Source organism: Eulemur rufifrons, chromosome 29, assembly GCF_041146395.1.
Source record: "Eulemur rufifrons isolate Redbay chromosome 29, OSU_ERuf_1, whole genome shotgun sequence".
Taxonomy (NCBI): domain Eukaryota; kingdom Metazoa; phylum Chordata; class Mammalia; order Primates; family Lemuridae; genus Eulemur; species Eulemur rufifrons.
The window spans coordinates 87,050,371-87,069,347 of NC_091011.1; the positions used below are offsets into that span (position 1 = coordinate 87,050,371).

General features: G+C 42.1%; 1 protein-coding gene across 1 annotated transcript in view; it reads right to left on the reverse strand.

The window, feature by feature from the left end:
- Window positions 1–18,977, reverse strand: part of SVOPL (SVOP like) — a 53,800-nt gene that overhangs the window by 6,211 nt on the left and 28,612 nt on the right. The window contains exons 9-13 of the mRNA XM_069461668.1: window positions 17,622–17,695; window positions 16,279–16,475; window positions 15,139–15,250; window positions 14,320–14,401; window positions 11,947–12,036 (exon numbers count right to left, since the gene is read on the reverse strand). Coding sequence (XP_069317769.1) covers window positions 11,947–12,036; window positions 14,320–14,401; window positions 15,139–15,250; window positions 16,279–16,475; window positions 17,622–17,695 — 555 coding nt within the window. The remainder of the gene's footprint in view (window positions 1–11,946; window positions 12,037–14,319; window positions 14,402–15,138; window positions 15,251–16,278; window positions 16,476–17,621; window positions 17,696–18,977) is intronic.

The following is an 18,977-nucleotide window of genomic DNA, read 5'->3' on the forward strand; positions in this document are numbered from 1 at the left end:
AATAAATGTTGATGGGAAAACTGGATAACCACATGCAGAAGATTGAAACTGTATTCCCACCTCTCACCTTTCACAAAAATCAACTCAAAATGGATAACAGAGTTATACCTAAGGCATGAAACCTTAAGAATTCTAGAAGAAAATGTTGGAAGAACTCTTACAGACATCAGCCTAGGCAAAGAATTTATGAAGACTACCCCAAAGCAATCATAGCAGCAACAAAAATAAATAAATGGGACCTGAACAAATTAAAAAGCTGCTGCACAGCCAAGGAAACTATCATTAGGGCGAATAGACAACCTACAGAATGGGAGAAAATATTTTCTTTCTACACATCCAATAAAGGGCTGATAAGAATCTATATATAACAAGAAAATCAATAAGAAAAATCAAACAACGCCATCAATAAATGGGCAAAGGACATGAACAGAAACTTTTCAAAAGACGACAGAATAATGGCCAGCAAACATATAAAAAAATGCTCAACATCTCTAATCATTAGGGAAATGCAAATCAAAACCACAATGAGATATCAGCTAACACCAGTGAGAATGGCTTTTATCAAAAAGTCCCAAAACAACAAATGCTGGCATGGAGAGATAGGAACACTCTTACACTGCTGGTGGGACTGCAAATTAGTACAACCCCTGTGGAAAATAATTTGAAGATACCTCAAAGAGCTAAAAATAGAAATACAATTTGATCCATCAATCCCACTACTAGGCATCTACCCAAACAAAAAAAAAAAAAAAATTCTATAATAAAGACAACTGCACTCGAATGTTTATGGCAGCACAATTCACAATTGCAAAGATATGGAAACAACCCAAGTGCCCATCAATACATAAGTGGATTAATAAAATGTAGCATATGTATACTAGGGAATACTACTCAACTACAAAAAACAGTGGTGATCTAGCATCTTTTATATTATCCTGGATAGAGCTTGAGCCCATCCTTTGAAGTGAGGTATCATAAGAATGGAAAAATAAGCACCCCATGTACTTGCCATCAACTCGGTACTAACTGATCAACGCTAAGGTGCTCACATGGTAGTAATATTCATTGGGTGCTGGTCAGGTGGGAGGGTGGGGGTGGGTAAACTCACAACTAATGCAGATGGAGCACACTGTGTGGGGGAAGGGCACACCTCTTGGGTGAGGCAAAGGCATTACTTGTAACCAAAATGTTTTTACCCCCATGATATTCTGAAATAAAAAGAAAAAATAAACTTGGTATGCAAAAAAAAGAGAGACAAGGGTGTGGAGAAAGGGAACCCACCGTCCATGGGATTGTATAGATTGGTGCAGCCATTATGGAAAACAGTATGGAGCTTCCTAAAGAAATTAAAAATAGAATTACCAGATAATCCAGCAACCCCTCTGCTGGGTATATACCCAAAGGAAATGAAATTACCACTTCATAAAAAGATCTGCACTCCCATATCCATTATGGCATTATTATTATTATTATAGCCAAAAAAACTGGTGTCCATCAACAGATTAACAGATAAATTGTGGTATATACATCTAATGTGATATTATCCAACATTAAAAAAGAAGGAAATGCTGCTATATGGAAAAAATGGATAACCCTGGAGAACACTGTGCTGAGTTAAATAAGCCAGGTGCAAAAAGACAAATACTGCACAATCTCACTTGTATAATCTAAAAAAAAAAAAAAAAAGAAAAATCAAATACATAGAGAAAAACAATGGTTACCAAGGGCAGGGGGAAATGGGAATATGTAGGAGGGAAAATGTATTTATAATAAGTTATATTGAGAACTGTATAAATTTTTAAAAACATACAATTTAACAAGATTGTTCGTAATTTTAAAATGTATACCCTTTGACCTAGAAATGATCCAATAAACTTTCTCTACAAAATTCTGCTTTTCCCTCAGACATGTTCCTAAGTCACTGCCATATTTCCCATGTGCCTCTGCCCTGTTGTAGAGGCCTTCCTTAGCCACCCCACCCCACTACTGTCTGCGTTCCCTGGTTTATGTTTTCATAGCATTATCATATCTGATATATTACTTAACTGTCCCTTGTCCATTCTCCTCTAGAATGTAACTTCAAAGAACCTGGGACGACCTTGACTGTTTTGTACAGTGTCTAGAACATAAAAAGGCTCAATGACTGTATGTTAAATAATTTAAATAGTTGCGCATAAGCCAGGTGCAGTGGTGTACACCTGTAGTCCCAGCTACTCTAGAGGCTGAGGTGGGAGCATCACTTGAGCCCAGGAGTTCTAGTCCAGCCTGGGCAACACAGCAAAATCCTGTCTCCAAAAAAGAATAAAAAAAAAAAAAAAATAGTTGCACATGTGCAAAGGTATATTGTGCATAATATTGGTGTCCCATCGGTTTTAAACAGCAAGGCCAGGGATGGTGGCTCACACCTGTAATCCTAACACTCTGTGAGGCTGAGGTAGGAGGATTGCTTGAAGTCAGGAGTTCGAGACCGGCCTGAACAAGAACGATACCCCATCTCTACTAAAAATAGGAAAAATTAGGCCAGCGTGGTGTGATGTGTGCCTGTAGTCCCAGCTACTCGGAAGGCTGAGGCAGGAGGATTGCTTGAGCCCAAGAGTTTGAGGTTGCTGTGAGCAAGGCTGACACCATGGCACTCTAGCCCGGGCAAAAGAGCAAGATTCTGTCTCAAAAGAAAAAAAAAAGAAAGAAAGGAAGGAAGAAGAAAGAAATCCTCAACAATGAAAGAAATCCACAACAATGAAAGAAAGAGTGGAGGCAAATGTGCCACAAGAGATTGAGAAGCAGCCGCCACGGAGGTGGGAGGAAACCCACAAAAGAGCAGGTGCTGGAAGCCACCGGAAGAGAACAGCAGGGTGTGAGAGGGAACGTGTGGCCAGTGGTCCTTAACGTGGAAAGAGGGCAAGTGAGAGGAGGGATTCAAATGGCCTTTGGGTCCAGAGGCATTTAGGCTACGGGAGCCATATCAAGACCCATTTTGGTGGAGTAGGGATGGTGACAGTCAGGCTGGAGGGGTTGGGGTTGAGGGCATGGGAGGAAAGAGGGAGGAGAAAAGCTTTTGGAGGAGTTTGGCTGGAGAAAGCAGAGACAACAGGGCTGAGTTCACAGTGTGTAAGCTGTGGCTTCCAAAACACATTAAAATGGTGACTGGAAGCATTCAGCATCAAGGGATAGACTGAAATCACAGAAGGGATAAAATTATAAGTCTAAAAAACTCCAGATGCTCAAATGAGAAACAATTTCAAATGTGTTCCGTAAAATGTTTAAAAATCAATAGACAAAGATGAATAGCCTAAATACAGATAACTATTCAGAATGTTAAAATGGAAGTTATGATGAAAGAAAATACTCCATTCATGATAACAACAAAATCATAAAATGCCTAGGAACAAGACATGTAGAATCTATTTGAAGAAAACAATAAAATCCCAGCAAGAGGCACATAAGAAAAATTGAACAAATGGAGAAACAAACCTTGCTCTTAGGTAGACAACACTAAGAAAAAAAAGCAATTTTTCCTAAGTTAACTAATACATTTAACCAATTAATAATTAAAATCTTAATAGTATTTGGGCAGCCAGGGGAGGCAGCATGCAACTAAATTATTCTAAATCATATTTAAGAAAGAAGAGCAATGAGGTGGGCTTTAAACAGCCAGTTCTGAAAACGTGCTCTAAAGCTCATTAGAGTAATGAAAAGAATATGACAGGTGACAAAACCAGACAGATCAATGGACTAAAATAGTGACCTAGAAATGGGCCAAGTAATTGTGGAAACATAAGCAAACAGATGTTTCTAATCCATGAGTAAAAATGGATTTTTCAATAAATAGTGTTGAGACAACCGGCTTGCCATTTGGGAAATTATAAAGCTCTTTCCTGCATTGGACCTTACACCTCAATAAACTCAATGGTCAGGAAGAGCGCACAGCAGGGATTTCTGGGTGACTGTGGGATGCATTCACTTCATGAATTTGGGTTTTTTTAATTTGTAAAATTTTTTTTTGTAGAGACAGCATCTTACCATGTCATCCAGGCTGGTCTTGAACTCCTGGCCTCAAGCAACTCTCCCACCTTGGCCTCCCACAGTGCTGGGATTACAGGTGTGAACCACTGTACCCAGCCACTTTGTAAAAATTGAATAAATTGGACATATGATGTTATACTTCAATAAAAAGTTTACACTCTTCTACTCATGTAAAATTTTTTTTAAAATTTAAAAATCAAAAAAGCTTACATTTCTCTCTTCCTCCTACAAAAAAGAGGCCACAGAAGGCCTAGAAAAAAAGAGAGGTATGTATTTTCATAATGCTAATCACAGAAGCCAGAAATTACAGAGGCAAATACTGACATACTGATCCATTTGAGTGTCTGTGAGTTTAAAGGAGAATGTTAACAAGAATGGAAGACAAACAGAAAATCTTTGCAATATGATTGCAAAATGGGGAATATTTGCGATACATCAGAAAAATAGTTAAAATCCTTCGTGTGTATACACACACACACACACACACACAAAGTCCTTCATATATGTGTGTGTGTGTGTGTGTGTGTGTGTATTTGAAGGATTCTCACAAATCAGTTGGGTTTTGTTTTTTAAGAGACAAGGTCTTGCAATGTTGCCCAGGCTGGTCTCAAACTCCTAGCCTCAGGTGATCCTCTCATCTTGGCCCCCCAAGTGCTGGGATTGCAGATGTGAGCCACTGCACCCAGCCCACAAATCAATGTTTTAAAGACCAAACTGAAAAATGAGCAAGCTAACACAAGATGAAATACTTAATTAAAATATGAAAGGAACATTCAGTATCATTTCTAATAAAAGAAATCCTAATTATCATAACACGGAGGTATCATTTATTGCCAGTGGGATTGGCAAAGATGAAAGACTAGCAAAGCCATTTGGTGGTTATATGAGGCCACAAGGCTCTCACGCACTGGGACAAGCTCCCCAAAGCGACTGTAGCACCCTGTGCCAAAGTGTAGAACAGGCAGACCCTGAAACGGCGGCCTTGTAAAAATAACAGGAAAATGTCTAATCCCACAATTTCCCCAATAAGAGTTCAAGATCAATCCTATGAGTTCTCTCACTAATAGGCACCCTATAGGAGTTCTGTTTTGCTCAACTCCTGAAAAGAGCTGGGCAGGCAGAAATAATGTAAATCTTTTTCTTTTAAAATTGCTTTTGAGAATCTGCCTTAGAAGTTCCTGGGTGAACAACAGGGGCACAAGTTTCAGGCCTCCACCGAATCTCCAGGGCAGAATCACATCTCCTGCAATAATCCCATGTCCAAGGAAAGGCGGGGGAGCCAACTCTTGGACCTTGACATCCTGCCGCTTCTGTTATCAGCCTGCCGCTAAGGAGGCGGAGCTGAGCAGATGCAGCAGTACCCTGTTAAGTTGGCCACCGCCATAAATCTTCCTCACCCCCCAAATAAAAATTTGCCTGAGAACCTAATTCTCTCTTCCAACATTCTCCACCCTCCTTCACTTCTGTGCTAGCCCTTTTTCTGCCCAGGAAAAAGTAAATAAATTTCTTTCTATCCTAATTTTTGTCCAGAGAAATCTTTCTCAAAACACATGTGCACTAGCTCACTCTTGACCTACCAATCCAATTTCTAGAAATTTACTCTAAGGAGATAATTGCATAGTTGGATAAAAATGTGAACACAAGCTCACTCATTACTCTTGCTTATATTAGAAAAATATCTGAAATCTGAAAATATCTAAATGTTCCACAATACAGAACTGATTCACTAATTGAAAAATAGCTTTTGAAGTACACATACAATGAAATTTTTCAGCATTCAAAAGGGCTTGTTTTGTACATTTGTAGACATGAAAAATGTCTGCAACATATTAAGTGCAACACAGTAGGTTACAAAAAGTACTGTATATGAACTATGATATTTGGGTACAATATATATGCATGTTTATATATACATAGAAATACATATGATAAGAGCCTCAATTATTTATATTTGTTCTAAGTGGTAAAATATTAGGTAGTAAATTTTAATTCTGCTTTGTAAGTTTTTGTGTTTTCAGTGTAGAAGAAAAACATCACATGTTGTCAAAATTGCCTTTGGAAATCTCTTGTCACTTAAAATACAATAAACACAAACATATTTGAGTTAGAGACAAAGATCCTCTCCTTGACCAAATCCTAACCTGCTCCTCTGAGCCTTCTTCTTGGCTAAGCCTCAACCTTAGCCTAAAGATTTTTTTTTTTTTTTTTTTTTTTTTTGAGATGGCTTCTCACTCTGTTGCCTCTGCCAGAGTGCAGTGGTGTGATCGTGGCTCACAGCAATCTCAAACTCCTTTTTTGAGATGGCTTCTCACTCTGTTGCCTCTGCCAGAGTGCAGTGGTGTGATCGTAGCTCACAGCAATCTCAAACTCCTGGGCTTGAGCAATCCTCCTGCCTCAGCCTCCCAAATAGCTGGAACCACAGGTGAGTATCACCACATCTGGCTAATTTTTTAGTAGAGGTGGGGTCTCGCTCTTGCTCAGGCTGTTCCTGAACTCCTGACCTCAAGCAATCCTCCCACTCCGACCTCCCAGAGTGTTAGGATTACAGACATGAGCCACCACACCCTACCCTGGCCAAAAGATTTGAACGAACACCAACACAGTGTTTTAGAGTTCAAGGCCACATCCCTAGGATGACCCTAGCCACCCTTACAGGGCCTGCCTGAGAAAATTCAAAGCTACCAATAGAATGTTCGTTCCAGCCAACACCGGAAGACAGGGCCCCTGTCTTCAGCCTCTACAGGAGGGTGGGATCGTAATTTCAACAAGCACCAGCTAGCAAAGGCAGATGGGTTTCATGTTGGCCAAAACTCCCCTATAGATATTTGTAAGTTTTCATTTCTCTGACTGCTCAGGCCCCTACCACCCCCCACCCCATTCTCTCTTTAAAACACCCCGTCATCTACCTACAAATGGAAGCTGAGCTGAGCTCATGCAGGACTTCCCTTTTGCAATTGTACTAATTAAAACCCATCCTTACCACTTTCAATAGTGCCCGGCTTTGTTTATCTTTGACAACATACAGTTTCTTAGTAAGTCCACTGCTTATTGGAAATCACTTATTAAAATACTAAATGGATATATTTTTATTCCCATTGACTTGTGGAGTTCTGCGCCACCTTATGGACTGATTCATTGTTTTCTATGCTTCAGGAAAAGGCCAGGCATTTGATAGGTCAACAAAATCATTATTCAGCTGTGACAAATTAGGGCTTTTTGAGACCCTTGAAAGGTAAGGGTTTATCTTTCATGCTTATCTAAGGTAGAGTTTTTTTTCTCTGTGAAGAAATTTTATGCAGTCAGGTTTACAGTCTTTTTCTATAGCTTTATACCATCATAGAAAGAGTTTTCCAGAATTCTGACATCTCCCTTTTTATGTCAATAGTACATGGGAACATGAAATTAGAGTCTTCTTGTAAGCTTGTTCTCCCCTTGCTCCTTCCAATGTACTCTCTATACAGCAACCAAAGTGATAGTTTTAAAAAGGAAAACAGGTCATACTCCTCGTCTGCTGGAAACTCTTAAATTATTCCCCACTGTTCCTAAGATAAAATCCAAAGTCCTTGACATGCCTGGGAGGCACATTCTGTCCTCGCACTTCTCCCCGTTTGGCTCACCGTGGCTGTTTTCCACTCCTGGAACACACCAATCTCTGCTGCACCTCAAGGCCCTTGTACCAGCTGCCATCCTACTTGGCATGCTATTTCCCTTTACACAATTGTCAACGTCTCGTATTTCAACTCTCATCTCCCATGTCACCTTCCCAGAGATGACCTGCCTGTCACTCCTTTTACTCATTATCCTTTTATCTCCAAAGCCCTAATCACAATCTGAAATTATCTTAAATTACTTGCATAAAGTACCCAATTTGACTGTAAGATTCTCGAGGACAGGAGCCTCCTGGCGGTGTGCTGCCAAATGCTTAACAATAGGTTCTCAAAAAAACGCAAAGCCCTGATTTGTAGCATTGGTGCCAGTTTCCTCAGGGTAAATACTAACACTTTGGCTAATTTCAAACAACAATGTGATATTAATCAGCTTGCAAATTTTCCTGAAAATTTAACAATAGGCTTTCACAAACCAGTCCAGGCCAGCTCCAGCACACCCCTGGCAACTCACCTGGCTTATTCACTACTGCAAATAAACAGAGCTAGGGTGATGTCAGGCAGAGTAAGAGTTCAATAAATGTCAGTTGAAGGTTTGACTGGGATAAAATAATTCTCAATTCTGTTCTATCAAATATAGATAGTAGCTAATTGAATCCTTTTTGGTGTTCTAACTACCAAACTACATAAGGAGGTCTCCAAGATTTATACAGAATTACTCCAATGGGTCACCCAGATAGGATCCTAAACAGAGGATCTCCTGCGTCCTAACAAAGGGTCTGTCTACCTTGCTTCCTTCGGCATCGGCATCGGGGGAGGCCAAGTGACTTCAGTGAGAAAGAGCACAGAGCTGCTCAAGAGAGAACAGGTCTAGGAAGCTGGTTCAGCTGCATTTTGGCAGAGTTTGAACATTGAGGCAGTGATGGGACTGAAGGGGCGAAGCTGGAGGTTGAGGGTCACTGCTGTGCTACTGGTGACAGCAGAAGTGAGTCAGACTAAGAGGATGTTTAAGTTTTGCTGGGAGTCATGAATGGACCCCCCCACCCCCACTGACATCCCTTTGAGGAGCTTTCATAAAGACGTCAAATGCTTTTCAGTGTTTTGTTTGGATGCTGGACTGTCTCATGTGATAAGACACCGTGTTAGGTCTGGCCGCAAGGGAGCAGTCTTGGTTGTGTTACTCACACCATGCCCTCCTCACCGCCCCGGCCACACAACCTGGGGCTGCAACGGCCTGCACTGCAAGCCTGGGGTGGAGCCCAGAGCCGTGGCTATGCTGGAAGGATGTTAACCTCCCACAGTAGGTACCAGCAGTTCGTACATCACTGAATCAAGATGTGCCTGGTGTAATGAACTGAATGTTTGTGTCCCTCCAAAATTCGTATGTTGAAATCCTAAATCCCCAATATGATCATTTTAAATTTGGAGACAGAGCCTTTGGGAAGTGATTAGGTCTTGAGGGTGGAGCCCTCATGAATGGGACTAGTGCCTATATAAAAGAGATCCCAGAGAGCCCTTTCTGCCTCTTTCTGGATGTGAGGACACAACAAGAAGGCAGCCGTCTACAAGCCAGGAAGAGAGCCCTCACCAGAACCCAACCGTGCTGGCACCCTGATCTTGGGCTTCCAGCCCCCAGAACACTGTAACAAAGAAATTTCTGTTGTTCCTAAGCCACCCAGTGCTTTGCTATAGCAGCCTGAACTGACTGAGACACCGGCTGGGGCTACAGTGCCTGACGTCTTGAAGTTTCCCAGAGTAAGTAAGGAGGCGGTCCCTGACTCATTGGTAGAGACCCTGTACTGGTCCCTTCTGTATTTTAGTGAGTCTTTACTACTTTGACAGCAAAATTCCCCTTTATTGTTTCCTGTAACTACATACTCATGACTCTCATCATTTATTTCTACCACTACTTTCTGACAGCTAAATGTCTTGAAACATTCATTTTTAAAGAGGCATCTGTATTAGACTTAATATAGTCATTAGAATGTGTGAACATGTTACTGAGTATTATGTAAATATTTTACTTTAACATTTTACTAAAACAGCCTGTTTTAGGGCAAAAGAATAAGAAGGGAAGAGGGAGGGGAAGAGTCAGGAAAGAGAAAAAGAGGAAGAAGAGGAGGAAAAACTAAGTGAAAGGAAGAGCTAATCTCCTGGCTGCCACCGTCCCTGTTGATGACGGTGCCTCTCCAAGGGTGGCCACAGACCAGCTGCATCAGATTGGCTGGGGGAACCTAAAAATGCAGGTGACTGGTCCCCCATCTACAGAGTCAGCATCTCTGGGTCGAGTCAAAGAATCTTTCCCTTATGGAGTTACTCTAGGCATTCTGATGAGCACCAACATTTGAGAAGCACCTCGAAGGGAAGGCAGACAGATCAGCCCACAGCAGCCACACCAGATCCTACTGTTGGCTTAGAGCAGCTCACCCCATCCCGTACCTAGGCAACTATCTAAGAACAGGCACAAGCTTCCCAGATTCTAAACCTCCCAATCCAAACCTGCCAAGGAAAGAGAAACATACCAATTGCATAGTGATTGATATAACTTAACTATATTTAAAAGTATTTGTCCTATTGAGGAATAGTTATTTGAGTAGCATTTGGCTCTGATTGTTATAGATCATTGTGGTCATTATCAGCTAGCATTTACTGAGTGCTTACTATGTGTCAACATTGGGCTAAGTGCTTCACATTTATTAATCTCATTTAATCTCAGGACAAATCTCTACAGTAGGTGCTATTATTCATCTCCACTTAACAAATGAGGGTAGCAAAAAATATTTTCTAATAGAAACAACAAGAAAAAATAAAGATTGGTGAATAATATTCTATTTCAAGTTAAAACAAAACAAAACAAAACCCAAATGAGGGTAGCATACAAAGATGACAATTATAAAAACTTGAGAACCCACTCCAGCTACAGGATGCTAAGCAGAGTAGAGCCTTCGGCCCTAGGAGACCCCATCCCAGGAGGGTTCTTCCCTAATCCACAAAGCCGCCAAACGCAGCATGGCCTCTGGGAGAAATGCCCACAGATGCCCTGGGAAAATGTTCAGGGTGGTCAGGAACCAAGACACTCAATTCCTAAGGAAAGCTTGGGAAATGAACTATGCTTCAGACTAGTCACCCAGAATATGGTTAATACTTCACTACTTGATTTCACCATTAGGTTCTTTTCTGAAAATGATGAAATAAGTACAAATGAATTTTGAAAAGCAAAAGCACCAGACAAAAGCTGCCCCCATTTTCTTTCTTGAGATGGGTGGGGAAAATGCTCCCAAGATAGTTAAAAAATTAGTAGCAGCAAAATCCCTGTTAAATTATAAGAAATACATGCTAAAGTCTACTCAGCCCTTGACGACTCCCTTTCTTGGAAAACGTCTCCTGCCCCAGCTGCATTTATACATAACCCTGACTCTTGGCCACAATGAGCGCAAGCATGGACAACTAACCAGACCTGGGCCAACAAGCGTCCCTTTTTAGGGGCTTTTAGAGAGAATTAATCAGTATCTTCCAGCAGGCAGAGCTAAGGACATACGTTTAGGATTCACAGGGCTGCCATGTACACAGGCGGGAATAGCACACCGGTCTTCAGGGAGGGAGCAGCACAGCCTGCATGCTCAGGCGGCCCGAGTGACCACAGACCCGACTGGAGGAGGAAGACAGAGCCTGCGCCCCTGTCAGCCCCTTACGTCCTGGATCAGGCCCTCCCAGGCTCCAGCCTCATTCCTACCCTTTTTTGCCACAGACGAAGTGGATTCTATTTCTTATGGCCAGAAGGGACAGACCAGTGCAGAGGGTAAGGTGCACAGCACCCTGTGAGTCGCCATATCTGCCTCTGTCGTCTCTCCGAAAATAAGTCTTCATCTATGGTCCCAAGTCACCCCTGGATTTTATCCCAGCCTGCACCTGGCTCACCTGTGCCCACCTCCCTGCATTCTTGGGCTCCGATTTTCAATTGCCCACCTTGACAATTGACTGGACAATGAACCTACCTCGGGGGTGCAGCCCATGGTCATCCAACTGCCCAAGCTCCTGCGTCGTCCGTTGCTTCTGCATCCTCCCCCAACAATACCCAGTCTAAAGCTGAGCAAACCCCGAGTGCAATGCGTGCAAACTGCCGACTGATTGGAAGCCTGGTAGCAGTAACGTAGCCTCTTTCCCTACCCAAATTCACCAAACAATGGGGAAATGGCACCTAAAAAACTTCTGAAGTCAACAGAAATCCTTCGTTATACTGTTAATCTAAAGGGAACTGGGGTCCCTTTTCCCCCACCTCCCTCAGACCCACTGTCCTGCAGACACTCCTCAGCCGTACCTGGGATATAAATGGCGCCACCATCGCACCAATGCGACACAGGGAGCCGCTGGTTCCCATTCCCAGAGCACGCGTTGCGGTGGGGTAGACCTGGAGGGGGAGAAGCACAGAAAGCGCCAGTCAGTGCCCGTGTCTCCTTCCCGCAGCTCTCCTCTTCGTGGCCGGGCGTTGGCACATGGAGAGTGACAGACAGACTCACAGAACACAGAAGACATTCATCTTCTCAGGTACCCAACTTCGAATTTTTGTGACCATAAATAACAGCGAAAAATAAACACTTAGAACTTTCCCTTTAAGGGAGCAAACTCCAAAAATCTATGTTTAGTTGAATTATTTCAAATGTAATTTTAGACAGATAAAGCTCTGGAATCAGACAGAAGATTTCTACTTTAGAGCTATAAATGTGTAAAAGTGGTTCTACTGAATGGAAGGAAAATACTCTCCAAAGAATAATGATTCAATGAAATCTTTAATTTTATCTTTAATTAAATCTTTAATTAGATACAGTGGAAAGAAGCTGCTAGAGGGCCAGGTAGCTGCTATACCATTTCCTGTGTTCTCCTTACATGCACTGGCCCCTTTGCTGTTACAGAATCTTACAGCATATTCTACTTTCTTTTTCTTTTCCTTTTTTAGAGATAGGGTCTCACTCTGTCACCCAGGCTGGACTCAGGTGATCCTCCCACCTCCCAAGTAGGTGGGTATTATAGGTGTGGAGCCACTATGCCCAGCTAATTTTTTAAAAAAATTTTGTGAGACGGGGTCTCACTATGTTGCCCAGGCTGGTCTCAAGTGAACCTCCCAGGGTGCTGGGATTATAGGCATGAGCCACCATGCCTGGCCATATTCTACTTTTTTTCTATAACTTTTTTACATTTATAGTAAAACCTCATTAATTGGTTCTTCTTTGATGCAGAATCCTTATAGGAACTGGCAGAAGTTTAATAAATCAGCAAGTATTATTTAATAAATAAAATTATAGGGAAAATACAGGAAAGAATGATTTCTCAAAATTTTGAAACTTTTTAAAATGCTATTTAATACTGACAAAACAGTTTTTATCAAGTCACTAAAGCAAAGCATGTAGCCCCTTTATTAGTAGGCCACATCTATCTTAGTCACCATCTGTCAAATGCAAAAAAAAGATACTTTCCTGCCTCATAGGACACTGCTATCCTTGTAGGAGAAGGCCTAGGGGGTGGAATGTCTTTATTCGGGAGCATTACTTATTTGTTGTTTTCTGAAAAATGAAGTTGCTATGACTAAAATAAATGGATTCAGATATATGGTGATATTGTTTTCTTTGATATGATACTGATGAAGTCTTTTGCTCGTGTTTTGAGTCATCTGGGAGACGGAATAATAGACAGCTATCATTTTTAGGTACGCATCTTTGAATTTTAACAATAGATATAAAAAACAAAATACTTAGAAATGACCCTCAAAATCAGCAAATTCCAAAATACATGTTCAATTGAGTATTCCAAATAAAATTCTAGAAGCACACCATGTTATTAGGTTGTTTTAGTTTCATATATTCATGAGATAATTTTAGATTTTGTTAATGAAATAAATGAAGTACTGTGTATACTTAAGATATCTCATAATTTTCTATTTTTATCTGTGTGTGGGGGAAAGAGTAATTTTCTCTGTGGCTTTTTAACTTGTCAAATCTTTAATCGGAACAGACTTCTCCATTCCCTGAGATGAAAATGAATGCAGTGTTATCGGTCCCTACAGCCCTGTTTCCTGTAGCTCAATGAATGACAAGACCAGTTAAAATACTGTTAAGTTCCCTATTCAAATATTGTTTCATTTTTAGGAATATTAGCTCTCTAAATTGGGGGGTTCGTAACAAAATTCTCCAGCTACCTCAGGCAGTACACCTTGCATATAGTAGATGTATTAATTCAATAAATAAATGAATAAAGAATGAAGATTATATGCAAATTTAAGCTACATGCAGCAAATAATAGATGGAGGAGGAAGTGATCTTCCAAAAGAATAAGGACGAAAAATACATCGTAGTTTCAAAAAGAGAAATGGGAGCTTTGCATTTTAACAGCAATGTGTTGCTACCGGACTCTCTCACTTCCGAAGCACAGTGCTAGGGCAGCGAGTTGTTTTCCACATGCACGCTACCTAGCGAAAGAGGGAGAAGATCCTGTCTTTTAGAGATTAGCTTTCAATAGACTGAGTGGGAGAGGGGAAAATCCACATCAAACAAACCTTCTGTTGTCTTTTTAATAGGATGTTTTTAGAGAATGACCAAAAGTCAACAGAAGCCAGGGACGCCTTACCCCAGGATGGACACCCTCCCTAAGTAGCTGGCCTTGCACAGCCTGCTGTGACCGCCCCTTCAGGAAAACTAACCTCGGCTGTGTAAATGTAGATGGTGATGAAGTTTGCAGCCACCAGAGCCCTCAGCATGAAGAGGAAGCCAATCAGGCCGGCACTGGAGAACAGGAAGCGGGTGAACAGGGGAGTTACAAAGGCGGCATGGAGGGCCTCACCTGGCGCGGCTCCAAGTGCACTGCAGACACTAAGACACCCACAGATAGCTCAGAACCCGAGGGAGGGGCTGCTTCTCAACGGGCCTGATCATGGGATCCTAATGCAAACCTCCTCCCTGCCCTACTCCCTGCCCTCTCCATTCCCCCAAGGGTGCTGGTCCAGCCTGACCCCCAGATTCGCACATCGGTAGCCACCACTCCCTGGAAAATGGTTTAGTTTGCAGAATAAATGATGTATGTTATAGCTCAGGCCACTCCAGGATTGCAAACTGAGAGTGAAATGAATTTTCACGCTACAGGCATGATCGTTATTTAGATCACTAAACTCTCCTGGCATTGGTCCAAATAATTTGGTTAACAACTAGTTAACTTTCCCAGTTCTCCAGGAAGCATTATGTAACGACCCTAAATATTCTGGTGGGTAAAGTGAAGACACCAACGCCGGTGCCCATATCCTGCAGTAGCTGAGGGAGGACGGGGCCAGTAGGAAGAGGGAACTGGGAGTGGTAGGTACCAGGCAAGATCATTCTGGTCAAACAAACAGCCCATTTTCCACTCTCCTTGGGGGAGAGGGACTTGTCCCCGACTCCCACTGCATTGAACACCATGGGTCAAGGAGACCCCATTTTAAAACCACTGCACAGAACTTGTTTGTTTGAAGCAACCACAGAGCAAATACCTTGAAGTGCAAATATTGAGCAGAAGGAAGAACAACGCCGTGCACCCCATGGTGATGGAAAGACTCAGCCGTCTCCCCAGGAAGTTGATGCCCAGCATGTTCAAAGGATTCACTGGAAAGCAAACAACAAAGACAAGTTCTGGAACCTTCGGACGCAGGTGGCATATATCAACACTGGCATGGATTCGTCCTTGTCATTTCAAAGAGAAGCAACTTCCCCCAAACCTCATGAGTATTCCAGCCAAAACCCAGTCATGTTGTGGTCAACTTCATCACTCTTTTCCCACCTGGGTCCAAGAAGGACAAACACTGGTGCCCAGGATGCTTATTATGTCACATATATCTATTGTAAGTTGCCAACTTGCTAGACCTATCTTTTAAGTATTTTATACTGTTTTTCATCAAATTCAAGGTACCATTGATTTTTAAGTACCATCATTTTATGTCTACTAAAATAGAAATAACACTACCAACTGAAATCCAGCAAACCATGGTAAGACACATCCCAATTTCAGAGACATTAAAATGTGAAAAAAATATGTATACCATGGAGTTCTACTCAGCCACAAAAAACAATGGTGATCTGGCACCTCTTATATTATCCTAGATAGAGCTGGAGCCCGTTCCACTAAGTGAAATATCACAAGAATGGAAAAACAAGCACCACATGTACTCACCATCAAATTGGTGTTAACTGTTCAACACTTAAATGCTCATAAAGTAATAACATTCATCGGGTGTCGGGCAGGTGGGAGGGGGAGGAGGAAATGGATATATTCACACCTAATGGGTGCAGTGCGCACCGTCTGGGGGATGGACACACTTGAAGCTCTAACTTGGGTGGGGCAAAGGCAAGATATGTAACCTAAGCATTTTTACCCCCGTAATATTGCTGAAATAAAAGAAAAAAATGTGGAAAAAAGCATCTCATTATTAATATAATACAGTAACTCAAAGCTCTGCCCCTCCAGACTCTTCTTCCCCACACTGGAGACATGTCAGCATGTCATGGGGACTTGCTCAGTTCCCCTAGGCAGGAGCCATGTCACAGGGTCACACTTCTCTCCTGTGAGACTAAGACCCAATCGCACGTACCCCACCGGAAACAGAGAGGGACCCAACACACAGAGGGACATTTACGAGCGATTTCGCCAACGGTGCTGATGATCATGGTCTGGTAGTCGGAGGGGGTGAACATGTGGCAGTGGCAGGGGCTCTGACTCTCCGGGTCCCCCGCGGTCTCCACCACCCTGGGCTTCGACCCACAGACCAGGTCCCGCTCCAGCAGCTCGGCGCTGGCCAGGATGATCCCGTAGTAGGCGAAGGAGATTCCCAGCCTGGAAGTGAGAAAAGAACATCATCAGCAAACGCTTATGCCAGGCCTGGGGGGTGGGCAGCACCCTGAGAGGCAGGAAAACGGAGAGGGCATTCCGAGTGGAAGGCATGGAACACAGGAGGGCAGAGGGCACAGAAAGCCCAGCTCACACGCCACACGTAACATTCACATCAGTGTCTTTTGGGAAACGGATATATGCGTTTCTGCTGGGTCTGAACCCAGGGTGCACACACTTTCAGCTGTAATAGTTACCGCCAGTTTTCCCAAAGTAGTCGTACTAACCTGAACTCTAAATCAGCTGTGTATGAAAGTTCCAGTTACTTTACATCCTCCCCAACACTTGGTACAGTCTTTGATTTTGGCCATTCTCGTGGGCTGGTGGATTTGTAATGGTACCTCTTTGGGTTTTAGTTTGCATTTCCCTGGTGACTTTAAGGCCAAGCGTGTTTTGACATGTTTACTTGGTATACATTTTTGGTGAAGTGGCTGTTCAAGTCTCTTGCCTATTTCTAAACTGGGTTGTCTGTCTTTTTTATTGTTGGAAAAAATTATATGTAAAATTATATAATAGATACCATAATTATATATGTAATTTTTGGAGCTATACATTGCAAATCTCTTCTCCCAGTTGATGGGATGCCTTTCAGACTCTTCATGCTATTTTATGGCACAGAGTTCCCAGTTTAATGTAGTAAAACTCCATTGATCTTTTACTTTGGTAGTTAGCACACTTTGTGTCCTGTTTAGGAAATCTTCGCTTAAGGTCACGGTTGCAGAGAAATGAATCACAGAGGGGACCACAAGAGTCTATTCCATTGAATTTGATTATTGGCGACTTCAAAGGATCAGTTTGTCATGTGGGGAGGGAAAAGACTCGGCTGCAAGAGGTTAGGAATTGAGCCCATATGTTCACAAGGAAAATTTAAAAATTGGTTGTAGACAATTAGGGTTTTTTTCTCTTTTTAAAATTTTATTTATTTTTGTTGATGGTGATGGTGGTGTTAGCAGAATAAGACATTGCTGGAGGCAATATTTGGAGTCTGTCTTATGCTTTTCTTCCAGTAGCACTCAAAGTGGATTTACTTAAGTGGGCTTCCTCCAAATGCCTGTTTATTTAAAACGCGTTTTGAAATCATTCTATCCTTACCATATGACCCAGATCTGTAATGTGGTCCGCAAATACTTAGCATCCAACAGGTCTGCAAATCTTCCTCTTTTTTCCTGGGATAACGAAAAGGGGGATACAGAATACATTTAGCAGGTTAAGGATGAGTGAAGGTGTCTCCAATACTTTAGATCACAGGAGACAAGATAATATGGGAATATGGCGGGGTGAGACCACTCAGCTCCCGTGAGTGCAACTCACCCAAACCATAAATAATTGCTTTTAACACATTCACTTCTGCCACTCAGTCTTTTGGCTTTTTATTATCATTGGCGAGTACCAGAACTCATTGAGCTTAAGATCCTAACCTTCTCACTCTTCCTGTCCTCACCAGTGCTGGCATGGAGGTGGGAGGGTAGGAAAGTACATAAAAGAAACAATACTACTGATGGCAGATTCTTCTAAAATTAGCATTAAAATGAAAAATCTTGTATTAAAAAAGAATATGAGGCTTAATGTAAGAAAACAATGGCATAAAATTGAGAAGGGGTAGAACACTATAGGTTGAAGGTTGAGAAGGGGAAGGAGGAGGAAGGGGGAGAAGGACGAGGGAGGATAGAGAATGGAGGATGGAGAAATAGAGGGAGGAGGGAGACATTAGGTAGGAGAGGAAAGGTAGAGGAAGTAGGATGTAGACGGAGGAAGGAGGAGGAAGAATGCGGGGGATGGAGGAAGAATGGTAGAAGAGGGAAGAAAAGAGGAGGGAGAGAGAACTCCTTGTTGACCTCAGTGCTCCTCCGTCCTGGAGTTGCGACTCCTGGGTCGGATTCACAAAGTACACACCAAACCTGCTGGACTTGATAACTCATGATCATACGGCTGTTCATGGTTCTGAGTTAATTATATCTGTCGAGACTTTCTTTTTGTAACCACATTTATTTTTTATACTATTGACAATCAAAATTTCATAGCCAGTTAAAGATTATGTCCTAGTCCCTATAAAGCATAATAGCTTCCTTAATTTAAGCGTAGTTGCCTAGCAACTCATTAGTTCCCCTCCCCCATGCTTGCACTGTAAGATGCAATGTTCAGTGTCTTGGTAGGAAGGGAGAAGTTAGCTGGTGCTGTAATAGTAGCTTCCCGAACTCTGAACCCACGAGAGCTTATTTCCAAAATTCAGAAAATAAATCAGAATACTGGAATCATTCTTAATCCTTTGGAACTAATGGGTTTCCTGTTCCACAATTAGGTTTTGAGATATGCTTAACAATTAGGGGAAACACGCCACAAAGAAAACTGAGAATACCTTTCCAAAATATGATTGTGAGTATGAGGAAGGTTTGGGGGATTAAATCCTCGTGATTTTTGCATTACTATTGAACACACGCTACCTCACAC